Source organism: Tiliqua scincoides, chromosome 5, assembly GCF_035046505.1.
Source record: "Tiliqua scincoides isolate rTilSci1 chromosome 5, rTilSci1.hap2, whole genome shotgun sequence".
In the NCBI taxonomy this organism is placed as follows: Eukaryota; Metazoa; Chordata; class Lepidosauria; order Squamata; family Scincidae; genus Tiliqua; species Tiliqua scincoides.
In genome coordinates, this window is record NC_089825.1 from 22786127 (window position 1) to 22800057 (window position 13931).

The window sequence follows — 13931 nt, forward strand, 5'->3', positions numbered from 1 at the left end:
GGGGAACCTATGAAAATAGCTATCCCCATCCCCTGCACCCACTGCAGTATCTTAGTTTTTGTGTAGTTGCACCGGAAGTGCGGGTGTTTCTTGAGACTGTATGCAACCAGCTAGAAGGAGACTGAGTGTTAACAGGAACTTCCTTCTTTAGTTCAGCAAATAAATTGCTTTGTTAAAGTAAAAAACACCTGTGCTTCTAGCATGACTACACAAATACTAAGGTACTGTAATGGGTGCATGTGGGGGCCATAGGGCCCTGGATCTGCAGATAACCATGAATACCAGATCCGTGGGTATAGGGGAGACACCTGTATACAGCCAACTTCTGAATCAGACCATTGCTTCTAGCTCAGTTTTGTCTACACATTCCAGCGATTCTCCTGGATTTCAAACAAGACTCTTTCCCAGCCCTACCTGGAGATTTCAATCTGAGACCTCCTGCATGCAAAGTAGGTGCTCTGCCACAGAGCTAAGTATAACACCAAAGCAAAAACAAAAGTGAATTTGTACTTACCTGGTGCCCAGTTTAAGTATCTGAAAGGATGGCCACCATTCCACTGCCATCCTTTGTCAGGGTCCAGACAATTAAGGCCAAACCAGAATTCAGCTTTGGAAGTGGATGTTAACCCTCGAAAAGCATACAAAACGCAGCAAGTTATCAGTCTCAAAAAACAAAGACTTCACCACAGGCAGCAAAAATGGAAGGCTACCATTAGGGCTAATATCAGGGCTTAGTATCATCAGGGCAACTGCAAATGGGAAGTGTTCACTGCAAGCCCTGACTTGCCCCTATGCAACAGCAGGTACCTGGCTCTTTCTGGGTGGCAGTGGATTTACTCCATTCCCCCCCCCCTAGTTCCCACAGTTATGCATATCGGAGCTTGGCTGAACTGGAAGTCACAATTACATATGATGTCATAGCCTAATGCCAGAAGATGTTGCCACACGGCTGTACAGCAAATGAAGGCGTCCATGTAGTAGCATGCATCCCTTAGGGCAGCGGTTCTCACACATTTGGCATCGGGACCCACTTTTTGGAATGAGAATCTGTCAGGGCCCACCAGAAGTGATGTCATGACCAGAAGTGACATCACCAAGCAGGAAATTTTTTAACAATCCTAGGCTGCAATCCTACCCACACTTACCCAGGAGTACATCCCATTGACTATCATTGTTAAAATAATATACACAGTAACTTGTAAAAAGTACAGGTCCGTAACATTTCCCCAACTGCAGTCACATACCATGGTAGCATCAAGTCTAATATATTAAAAATAAAATATTGACATGAATGGGGACCCACCTGAAATTGGCTCGCGACCCACCTAGTGGGTCCGGACCCACAGTTTGAGAAATACTGCCTAAGGGGGAATATAGTTCCTAGCTCTTCAACATTTCACTAGCTCATAGTGGGTCCCGACCCACAGTTTGAGAAATACTGCCTAAGGGGGAATATAGTTCCTAGCCCTTCAACATTTCACTAGCTCATAGTGGGGTATCCTGCTGCTGCTAGTGACCTGGGGCCTGCGACAAAGAGTGAGTGGGCCTGAGTGGGCCTGGAACAGAGATGAGTGGGCAGAGATGAGTGGGTCTGGGACACAGAGTGAAAGAGAATTTCACTGATTAACAACTCCCACCACTGTAGTGATGAGAGAAGCAAATTCTGCCAACATTTTCTTTGTCATGCAATGACTGAGGACAGAAGAACTCTACTGAGTTTTGGAAGTCAACTTCTAGTCCTGTCTTTGCCTGTCTTGATGCTTACTGTGAGGAGAGCGAATTTATTTCTGCTTGTGAAGGCAGACATGCTGCTGATCACTCCCTAACCCTCATCTTCCTGGACCATAGAGCTCTTTTCCGACTCCAGGCAAGGGGGAGCCATTGCAGAGCATACAATTGCTCTGCAGTGCTGATGGGACAAAGACTAAATGCATGGGGAAGGTATGTGACGTGGTGTGGCAACGAGCAAATTATGTGGGAAGTGAAAGACCAAATTTAAGAGCATGACATGGGTCACAGGATTTCACTTCTTTTACAGTGTACTGTTTAATCTGCATTTTTACTAACCCAGCGTTCTTTTCTCCTGCAGTTTTATAACTTTCTTTCTGGTCTTTCCTAAAAATGCAGCCTCCTGGTTCTAGAAGTAGACTATCTCTGAATACCAGATGCAAGGGAATACAGATACAAATATCTTGTTGTCTTGTGTGCTCCTGAGACATCTGGTGGGCCACTGTGAGATACAGGAAGCTGGACCAGATGGACTTTTGGCCTGATCCATCAAGGTTCATCTTACGTTCTTATGAGTGGAAGGGGCAGAGTTGGCACAACACCAGGTAAGAAGGGGTAGCATTTGGCATGCTGTCTCCGATAGCAGGAGTCCTTGGGCCAGCCTGTGGATAAGCCCAAGTTCTAATACTATGTGAGGAAAGAAAAATATCTCTGTCTGGTTTCTCCATACTGTACTCAGTTTTATAACTTTCTTTCTTGTCTCTTCTCTTTTTTTCTTCTTCTTCTCTTCTCTAAACAAAACAGTTCCAAATGCCCTAATGTTGAAGGGGTAAGTCGACCCACAGAAACCTAGAGTCAACCCTCAGAACAAGCAATCACACACACCACTTCTGCTCCTGAATCCCACACATTCACATTCAGCTTATATTCGCATCTTTCAGTGATGCAATCATCTTCCCACACAGCTGGAAGCATTGCTTTTTCTTGATCACACAAAAGGAGTGGTTACTGTGCAAGTGAAAGCTGAATATGTGGAGGTCAGAAGCAGGAATGAGGACATGCATGGCCCACTTCCTCTCCTTGTGGTCAATGTAATGTGTGAAAGGTACTAATGCAATTGAGAGATACACAGCACAACTCAGGTACTTTCAGATAGCATGTTATTTAAATTGTACTATAATAACACAGTTGTTCTCAAACAATTTAGCATTGGGGCCAACTTTTTAAAATATCGGGACCCACCTAGTTTTACAACTTTTTTTTTGAAAGGTGATCTAGAAAGTAATAATATTTTCATTTATTTATTTACAAGCAATGTTTTATTTACTTGCAAAAAACTTGATCCCTTCTAGAAATGAGACAGCCCTAATGAATAGCCTCAAGGCTTGAGGGGCTTAAGGCTCAAGGCTTGAGGCTCAAGGCTTGAGGCTCAAGGCTTGAGGGTGAGATGGCACCCATCTGCCCCCACTACCTGTCACTGATGGACTTCGAAATAAACATGCCAGAAAAAAAGATGCTCTAACCTTTACCTCCCTATATTTACACAATCTTGCAAACTGCAGAAGCTCAGCTCTTTGCAAACTGCAGAAGCCCAGCTCTTTGCAGGGCAATTAGCAGCTGATTGTTTTTAATAGCCTCAGGGCTTGAGGCAATTAGTTATCTGATCATTCCATCACCCATATTTTCATTGGAGTCTCTGCAGGAGTCACCAGAAATTGGGTCACGATCCACCCATGTGGGTCCTCACCCACCAATTGAATCATGGACTCTTCACTCATAACAGGAGAGGAAACTGAACGCTTTCCACATGCGCTGCCTCCGATGCATTCTCGGCATCACCTGGCAGGACAAAGTTCCAAACAACACAGTCCTGGAACGTGCTGGAATCCCTAGCATGTATGCACTGCTGAAACAGAGACGCCTGCATTGGCTCGGTCATGTCGTGAGAATGGATGATGGCCGGATCCCAAAGGATCTCCTCTATGGAGAACTTGTGCAAGGAAAGCGCCCTACAGGTAGACCACAGCTGCAATACAAGGACATCTGCAAGAGGGATCTGAAGGCCTTAGGAGTGGACCTCAACAAGTGGGAAACCCTGGCCTCTGAGCGGCCCGCTTGGAGGCAGGCTGTGCAGCATGGCCTTTCCCAGTTTGAAGAAACACTTGGCCAACAGACTGAGGCAAAGAGGCAAAGAAGGAAGGCCCATAGCCAGGGAGTCAGACCAGGGACAGACTGCACTTGCTCCCAGTGTGGAAGGGATTGTCACTCCCGAATTGGCCTTTTCAGCCACACTAGACGCTGTTCCAGAACCACCATTCAGAGCGCGATACCATAGTCTTTTGAGACTGAAGGTTGCCAACATACATACAGATCAAGAGTTAGGAAACATTCACGCACATTGTTAACTTACCTGCCAGGTACGTTTGCTCATGCAACTCAGTGATGTATAACAAGTTAGCATTCTGTTGTTGGCAACTTTTACTTGCTTGGTACCATGATAGAGCAGCATTTTGATTGATCTGGTATTGTTTGCCAGTCACAGGATCGTTATACCACCATCGGTCTGTTACAGTAGCTATAGGGAAAACCAAGATACATTTCTAATGTTCAGTAGTGACAATCAAAACCATATTATAGAAACAAAATCAAATGTTAGAAATGAAAACCACCCTCTACAAATACAGGCTTAAAACATATTGGCTCTAAGTGAACAGAGACCCAAGAATGCAAATTGGCAGTGACTCTTGAAGCAAAGGAGTAGTACAGGATTAAAATCTATATGATGGTTCCTATTAATCATAATTATTGAAATAATTTCTGTTAATAACATGACTTGAATTCACATTGTTTTGTATAACAGTATAGAAAAATATTTATGACTTAGAGCAGAAATGGGCAAACTTCTTGGGGACTTGTGAGATCTGTTTTTAGGGGAAGGTTATTTCTAGGGTCTGAGGTCCACTAGTTAGAGCCAAATGCCAAACAGTGGGCCAAATGGTGGACTGAATTATAATCCAGGGTGTCTTGGACTACTTGATCAGCCCAGAAATTTGTTTTCAGTATTAGAACTGAGCTTAAAGTCTTTCCTGACGCACAGTTTCCCTAAAAATTATCTTCATTTGTAGTGTAAGAAAAATCTGAACAAACACCACAAATGCAAAAAAACTCACAGGAAATATTGTGAAAGGGTGTTTCATAAAACAACTCCTTGGAGAACCTTACCTATCACTTTTACAAGCTGATTTACCCAGTGGCGTAGCTAAGGGGATGCAGGGGGTAGGAGTTGCACCGGGCATCAAGCTTTAGGGGGGCAACATACTGAGCTTGACACAAGTGACCAAAATTGTGAAAAACTTGGTATGTATGAATAATACCATTGTGTTATATATCAATGGAAAGGTAATTTAATGCAGAATGCAATAAAACAAACCACACTGGAATATCTGTATTCTGTCAAACGTTATGGCCAATTAACCAGAAAATGAAAACACAACTGTCTTATGGAACAAAAAGTGGATTTACTTAATTCTAAGCTGACCTATGAGTCTGATTGTTCTGACAGCCAATGACATGTTATTATGTTATTGACATGTTATTAACAGGTATTTCTGTTTTTTTCAGGAAAAACTGGAAGTAACTTTCTAAGACCTTCCAATGGCTTCAGAAGGCTTTCTGAAGGCTGGAGTGGCCGTGTAGCATCTCCAACCCTCAGAACAACTCCAGAAGAACCATGCGTGGCCCTTAGAATACCTCTGCATGTGACCAGACCAGAGCATCTGGAGGTGACCCAGAAGTGACATCACTTCTGGAAGCAGGGCGACCAGGCATACTTTTTTTCCAGGTCATGTCCTCTTTTTTATTCTTGTGTCCTGAAATATAACTTAAATGTCCTCCATTTCCTTTGAGCAGGCTGCTGCAGGCAGGGTGACCAGACACAATGAAAGACAGAGTGCCTATAACCATTATATAGAAGAGTTTAATTTTGGCAGCTTTTTAAACCCTTCTGTGTTGAGCTGCACCTGCCAAAATTCTCTCTTCTATATAATGGTTATAGGCACTCTGTCCTTCATTGTGTCTAGTCACCCTGCCTGCAAGCAGCACATAGCCTTCTAGTGACTAATAAATTATAGGTAATATAGTTTTAAATTTAATAATAAGTAATAATAGTGTTTAAATTGACCACATGAAATCAATCTACGAGTGTTTTTAGCTTTCATTTTGTCATGTCCTACATTTTTCTTGAATGTCCTACATTTTGGGGTGCTGTGTCCCCTTTTGTGGTTACTACATTTGGTCACCCTGTCCGGAAGTGATGTCACTTCTGGGTGACAGGACTCTGGGGCAGTTTGTGCAGCACTAGCAAAAACCAACACTGCATGTCCCTGTAATTTACATTCCCAACAAATCATGTGGTGAATCCCTTCTGGGACTCTTCAGAATAAATGGTCTCCATGTTAAAAAGAAAATCTCATTACAGATGGAAAACTAGCACTTTCATAAGAAGGACTCTCGCTTGGGATCATACATAAATAAATGTGAGTGGCTGAGAGGGTATTCAAAGTACAACTTCCTGGGAAATGGTACAGTGTGCATGATTTTTCTGAAGATGTAGCCTAGTCTGTCCCACATTGTTTTTTATTTATTTCATTTATTTTTCATTGCCATCCTGCCTTTTACTGGATAACCTAAAGGCAACTAACGAGCATAAAAGGAAACACACAATTTACAGTAAAAACACATTTTTACACAGCCTTTTCCTCCTGGCTCAGTCAGGCACCACCATCTTGGATTTTGCAATATCCCTCTACTTGGGGAACAGGTAGGATGAACCATTGGAGTCATCCTGCGGCACCTCTATGAGTGTGCCGTGATACACTAAGGCAGTGTTTCTTGACGTTTGCCCTCCGCCATACCACTTCATATGGTCCATCTATTTGAAGTATCACTGGAAGGAACTGGTTATTTCATCATTGCAGCAACTGTTACCCTGCACGTACTTGATCTTGTCTGATCTCAGAAGCTAAGCAGGGTCAGGCCTGGTTAGTATTTGGATGGGAGACCGCCTGGGAATACCAGGTGCTGTAGGCTTATACCATAGTCTTTGGAGACTGAAGGTTGCCAACCAACCAAAAGGTTGCCTCCCCAACCAAGTCACCTCCGGGTTGGGGAGGCCAGATACGACATGACAAACACCAGTAAGAGGCTCAGAGTGGGTGGGAGGGCTTTTTCAAGCATGGAAAAGCATGCTTTGGGGCCTCTTACCGCTGTTTGTTGTGTTGCATTCCTGGTCTCACTGCCAGGTGGCAGGTGCCCAGGGGTCCTGCAAGTACCACTGGTGGTATCCATACTACTGCTTGAGAAACACTGCCCTAAGGCATCGCAACACACACTTTCAGAATCCCCTGCCACTCTAACCATTCTGCTGTCCTCCACATATTCTCATTCTTATCCTTTTCAAATCTGGAGTGGGGAGGGAAAGTGGTGAAAATGACTGATAACCATGCCAGGTAAGGTGAGGGTGACATTTGGTGTACCACCTCAGGCACTGAGAGGCCTTTGGATAACCCTATGGTAAGTTCTTGCACTTCCTTCATTAGAAAAGGCACCTGTGTTGACCGTTTGATAATATGAATATTTATTTACATTTAACAGATTAAAGAATCAGGTGAAAGGTTAATGATCAAACAACTACAATGAAAATGTTTTAATTAATGGATAGCCTTAGTTTAAACTGGAAGATGACACCTGGTGAATTTCATTTGGCAAACTTGTTTTAAGTTGCAGAACTTACATTTCTGTGGACAAAATCCGTATTTCTTATCCGTATCATAGTTCCGCGTGGTTGAACACCACAGGTGGCCATCTGTCCTGCCAACAATTGTACACTCACCATACCATTTGCCATCATACTGGAATGGAAAGACACACGGTGCCCCATTGCTATTGCCTTTTAAGGTAAACATAGCTAGAGAAAGAGAGAGAAAGCAAAGAAAGCTGTAATGGTTAGAGGGGGAAAAAAAACAACCCTGAGATTTTACCTGGGAATAAGTCTCTTCATTCCCCTTCTTTCCTGGTTTCTCCATCCAAGTACAAATGAAGCAGCACAATCTATGTGGCCATGAGATTTTCCTGACCTTGCTGAGCTATCTGTGGGGTCAGGGAGATCATGACTTCACTGGCGCCAATACAGGTTTCCCCCCCCCCCACGGCAACCAGCCACGAGGACGCAGAATCTGGGTTGACACTGTGTTGACCTAGATTATACTAGGGTTAAAGCCCCCTCTTTCCATCATAGTGTGGTAAAGAGGCTGATATTTGGCTTAACAGTAGCAAGCAGTTGTGTATTAAACATGCACTTAACATACTGTGTGGTTTGACCCTTTCGTCCCCTTCTCCCAGGTAAGGAAAGCAGCCTTGCAATGGGGCTACTCAATTCACTGCCGGCCAAAAGGTCAGCGGTGAGGTACAGGCGTTCATGTAGGGCGCTGAGCCCCACATGGACAGGATCTGGTGCAGCTCCACCTCCCTCCCTCCCCCCAGCACGCCTTCCGCCCACCTTCTCCCCACCTCCCACCTCCCCATCATGCCTCCTCCCCACCCTCCACCCACCTCCCTCCTCCCCAGAACTCCTCCTCCCCACCTCCCCCCACGCCCCCACTTTCCTTACCATGGTTCGGCAGTCTGTGCGACTGCCAAGCAGCAGAGGCCGGGCGCCCACCTGGGGCTAGCCCAGCGCCGGCCAGCACGGGCACTGGCCCGGCATTAGGCCTCACCAACATTCCTTATAGTACGTTTGCGGCAGTGCAGGATTGGGCTCTAAGCACCCAATCATAGCCAACGTTCCAACACTGCTGCAGCCATGACAGTGTGGCATGTGCTACATCCTGTGGTAGGGTGCAGTCACAGGTGCCTCTTCAAGGTAAGAGAACATTTGTTTCCTTATTTTGGGTCTGCGCTGCAGCTGCGTTGGTGCTGGAAAATTGGGTAGGATTGGGCTCTAAGAGAGCTTCATGTGTTCATGGAACTAAAAAAATGAATAGCCAAGTACATTAACTCAGAATAAAAAGATGGCACGATGTACCTTCATAGCCCCTGGAGCACAAATCATCTTTAGTTCCATAGACCCTCCACCTACTCCATAGGCCTGATCCTGTAAACAGCATAATACGTTTTTCATTTTTGTTGCCATAGTTGAAATACATCTCTTCTCCTTGGATGGCAAAAAGTGTGTCATTTTTGCATTCCCATTTCTGGAGGTCACTTTCAGAGTCACACGGGTACAGATAAATTGGTGTCCAGTTTTTCTTTGCAGACACTCCGCAGCACAGCTTTTCAGAGACACTCATCAACTGGTGACCGGAAATCCATCTGAATCTTTGCGCCTCACTGGCACCATCACAGTTGGCAGTAGTGACGTACGTTGCAGATTGCACAAAAACACAAAGATTGTGGTTTTCATTATGTATTAAAAATGTGCCGGTGTCTGCAAATTAAAAAGTACAAAAATTACCAAAGAGCCTATTCAGAACCATTTGTATCCCTGAATGAAGCATGAGTTGTAAAACAGTTTAAAAGTGTTTCAACAGCCTATGTAGGGCAGAGACTATTCAAACATGATGCTGGTACGCACTGTAGCTTGTGATGATAGGGACTGGTGACAATTGGGCAAGCAGATCAGTGAACTTTCAATAGTATCAACTATGGTCTTCGTGTGGATCTCTCCAGACTGGCAGAATGGGCAGCAAAATGGCAGATGCGCTTCAATGTCAGTAAGTGTAAAGTCATGCACATTGGGGCAAAAAATAAAAACTTCACATATAGGCTGATGGGTTCTGAGCTGTCTGTGACAGATCAGGAGAGAGATCTTGGGGTGGTGGTGGACAGGTCGATGAAAGTGTCGACCCAATGTGCGGCGGCAGTGAAGAAGGCCAATTCTATGCTTGGGATCATTAGGAAGGGTATTGAGAACAAAACGGCTAGTATTATAATGCCGTTGTACAAATCGATGGTAAGGCCACACCTGGAGTATTGTGTCCAGTTCTGGTCACCGCATCTCAAAAAAGACATAGTGGAAATGGAAAAGGTGCAAAAGAGAGCGACTAAGATGATTACGGGGCTGGGGCACCTTCCTTATGAGGAAAGGCTATGGCGTTTGGGCCTCTTCAGCCTAGAAAAGAGACGCTTGAGGGGGGACATGATTGAGACATACAAAATTATGCAGGGGATGGGCAGAGTGGATAGGGAGATGCTCTTTACACTCTCACATAATACCAGAACCAGGGGACATCCACTAAAATTGAGTGTTGGGCGGGTTAGGACAGACAAAAGAAAATATTTATTTACTCAGCGTGTGGTCGGTCTGTGGAACTCCTTGCCACAGGATGTGGTGCTGGCGTTTAGCCTAGACGCCTTTAAAAGGGGATTGGACGAGTTTCTGGAGGAAAAATCCATTATGGGGTACAAGCCATGATGTGTATGCGCAACCTCCTGATTTTAGGAATGGGTTAAGTCAGAATGCCAGATGCAAGGGAGGGCACCAGGATGAGGTCTCTTGTTATCTGGTGTGCTCCCTGGGGCATTTGGTGGGCCGCTGTGAGATACAGGAAGCTGGACTAGATGGGCCTATTGCCTGATCCAGTGGGGCTGTTCTTATGTTCTTATGTGGACCACCTCATCAAGCTTGGAGACAGTGGACCATCTCACTGGCTTGGAGACAGTGTTTTATGGTGGCTCCAGTTCTCCTTGAAGGGAAGGTCCTAGAAAGTGGTGCTGGAGGACTTCTGTTTGGCACCTGGGCCATTGGCCTATGGTGTCACTCAAGATTCCATTCCATCTTCCATGCTTTTAAACATGTACTGTACATGAAACAGCTGGGGGAGGGGACTTGGGATTGATTGTCACTTATACGAGTATATACAATGGCATCTACACCTCACTTTTCCATCATCATCAGCCTGCAGAAGCCTTGAACTGGCATCTAGAATCTGCAATGGGCTGGATGAGGGACTGACTAGCTGAAATTTAATCCAGATGTGCTGCTTTCAGTGAGATCTCTCACCTAGGAATTGAAGCATTCACCTGTTCTGGACTGGATCATACAACCCTAGAAATATCAGGTTTGCAGTTTGGGGGTTGTCTTGGAACTAGCTTTGAACCTAGATAGCCAACTCATGACTTTGGCCTAGAAAAGGGGTGCCCGGGGACCACTTGCGGCCTTCAGAGACTCCCAATGCGGCCTGCAGGGAGTCCCCAGACTCCAGTGAGACTCTGGCCCTCCAGAGTGCTCTCAGCATGGGGGTGACTGTTCAACCTCTCACGTGAGCTGTGGGATGAGGGCTCTCTCAACCACTTGCTGTTTCACATTTGTGATGCAGCAGTGGCAGCAAAGGAAAGACCGGCCTTGCTTTGCACAAGGCCTTTTATAGACCTTCATTCATTCATAGGTTCCATCTCTAATATATTCATTTATGTAAATTTATTCAAATTTGAAATGTAAATTAATGCTTTTTTTTCTGCCCCCCCCCCCGACACAGTGTCAGAGAGATGATGTGGCCCTCCTGCCAAAAAGTTTGGACACCCCTAGCCTAGAATGCTAAAGCAGCTTAGGCTGATGCAGCATGTGTGCCATTTTTTTTTAGTTCAGGTAGGCTTGGCTATGGCTACTGATGCTCTGTTGGATTATAGTAATACATTCTGCTTGGAGCTGCCTATGAAGACTATTCAGAAATGACAATTGAATAGAATGAAGCCACCAGCCTGTGGCTTGAGTTAGGTCATAACCTTGTCACATCCCTGCTCAGTAGCATAGCTTCAGGGTGGTGGAGCAGTAAACAATCCAGGCACCGCAATATTTGTGATCTCCAGTGTGTTGCATTTCACTGGAATGACTCAGATGGTGAGAGGGAGGGACCCCTTACACAGGATATCACGGCACCTGCAGTACTTACTGTGCTGCCCCATCGCTACACTACTTCCTCTGCTATTTCATCTCCATCAGTTGGTCTGTACATTTCCAAGCACAAGTCAAAGTGATGGTGATGACTAATAAAGCCTTTAATGTTTGGGGGCTTAGATGCTTGAAGGGCCATTTCTTTCCACACAAGACTGAGCATTTCATCTCATATAGCTCTGTTGTTGGCACTATCACCATCACATACACACTTGGCAGTGACTTGTAATGCGGCCTTTTTTGCTGTGGTCCCCAGCCTCTAAAATTTACTGCAGTTAAGATCAAGGATAGCCCCTCCTTGTTTCCATTTTGATGGGAAGTGAAGGCCTTTTTGCTTCCACCAAGCCATTACTGACTATTTTTTGGCAGTGTTTGCCTCTAGTTGGTTTTTATTTCTTGAAGTTGTTATTTTCGTTGTTTTATTGGTTGTTTTTAACTGATATGAGCCACCGTGACTTCTTTCATTGGGTTTGAAAATAATGTACTTAAATAGAATAGCCAGCATATATATGTTTTCACAATTTAAAAAAAAGTTTTGTGCAGTTTAAAGTTCTTGTTGAAATGCAATGGTAGCTCTCTTGCAAAAGGATAACCTGGAAATGGCTATCCTTCTGTATCAATGAAAAAGCTGACCTAGACTTATTTCATCCATGCTATGGTTTCCTCCTCTTGTCCTTCTTGGCTTCCAACCCATTAGGAAGCAACATAAAGCTGATGAGTTCTAGAGACACAAATTCTTGATGTTTGCCAGTAAGCTTTACTTATGAACAATGCAAGGAAATGTACAATTATCACCAGTAGTGATAAAGTATTTTACTGCATTGTTGTACCAACAATTCAGCCAGGTCTCTGTAAACCAATATGTGCAATGCTTGCAAATTTTCCTAAATACTTGTATGCATATATAATACAAGGGGGGGGGGGGGGAAAGACTTGACACTTTTGAAGCAATTTAAACCCTTCCCCAATTGCATTAATGTGTTCTTAGCAAGCCAGGCTCTTGCTGGAAAACAATCTGAAATAAAATCTAGCAGTGTCCATTCCATTGGAAGAAGGTAAATAATCATGAGTGTTTAGTTCAGTTTGGCAGCATTTGTATAATTTCTATGACACTTCTATTTGTGCGGTGCTTTACACAGAATGAGAGGTCCTTTTCCTGTCACAAAAGAGCTCAAAATCTACAGTCAACACCAGCACGACGACACAGGAAGGGAAGAGTAGAGCAGAAGAGTCCTAAAGGTGAACATTAGCTCCCTCCTACCTTTAAAAGAGACACCATTAAAAGTGGTGATTTCTTACATTTATACAGAAAATCAGCTGTCCAAATTTTCCCCAGAACACTGCATTTTCTAGTGGGGGGTTGCTGGTGCTTCTGCTGCATCTTTTTAGACAGTGAACCCTTTTGGGACAGGGGACCATTTACTTATTTATGCAAACCGCGTTGCAATAAGCAATACATTTCTTTGATTTTCACACACACACAAATTAAAAAAAACTACAAATGCATATTCCTACATGCAATTAAAAGTAGTTGAACCAATCAAAAATATAGCACTTTGGGGTATTTCCTCTTGACATTTAGCCTATTGTTTTCTATGTGGAATAGAAGGGGGAAAGTGCAAACAAGCTGAATGTACTTTATTGTGTCAGTGCTGTGTATGCAAGACTTGGATTTCTGAAGTTCCAGAAGATTTAGTGATATACTTGGGACCCCATACTGCAAACAGTAACTGCTCAGTGTCATAGAGACGTAGATATAAGAGAATGTTTTTCTTTTGATACTCAAAATTCTGGGTATCTGTCCTAACAGAACTGCATACAATTTGATAACATTGAACTGTTATAATTTTGGGTTTGCATCTGAGTATTATTGTACAACATGGATAGGCATTTCAAGCATTTTGCATTGTCAAACAACAATGAATAATTTCTGGCTGTTTCCAAATTGCACATGTGAATTCAGGTAAATAGATGGATATTGCAATGGACAGGTAAAACCGCACCTGGGAAGCAAACAACACAAAGCAGTGGAAAAGAATAGATGGATTGTTAATTCAACTCCCAGTTCACACCTGATAATCACCACCATAAAGTATCTCTTTCAAAATATGAACTTTCCTAAAAAGGGACAATAATTCAAAGCAATGTCATAGTAGCATCCCCGTTCTTAGCAGAGAGCTCATTAAGACTTACCCACTAATGAAGAAGCACCACGTAGAACCAAAAGAAAACATAGGACCGAAGGAAGCAGCAT

The 13931-nt window shown here is 43.9% G+C and overlaps 1 protein-coding gene and 1 pseudogene across 1 annotated transcript in view; one reads left to right on the plus strand and one right to left on the minus strand.

The window, feature by feature from the left end:
* The window catches only part of LOC136651092 (macrophage mannose receptor 1-like), a 53260-nt gene extending 39329 nt beyond the window's left edge, over positions 1–13931 (minus strand). The window contains exons 1-5 of the mRNA XM_066627214.1: positions 13871–13931; positions 8810–9211; positions 7520–7693; positions 4139–4303; positions 515–628 (exon numbers count right to left, since the gene is read on the minus strand). Of these exons, the coding sequence (XP_066483311.1) occupies positions 515–628; positions 4139–4303; positions 7520–7693; positions 8810–9211; positions 13871–13931 (916 nt within the window). The remainder of the gene's footprint in view (positions 1–514; positions 629–4138; positions 4304–7519; positions 7694–8809; positions 9212–13870) is intronic.
* LOC136655005 (5S ribosomal RNA) lies at positions 6697–6816 on the plus strand (annotated as a pseudogene).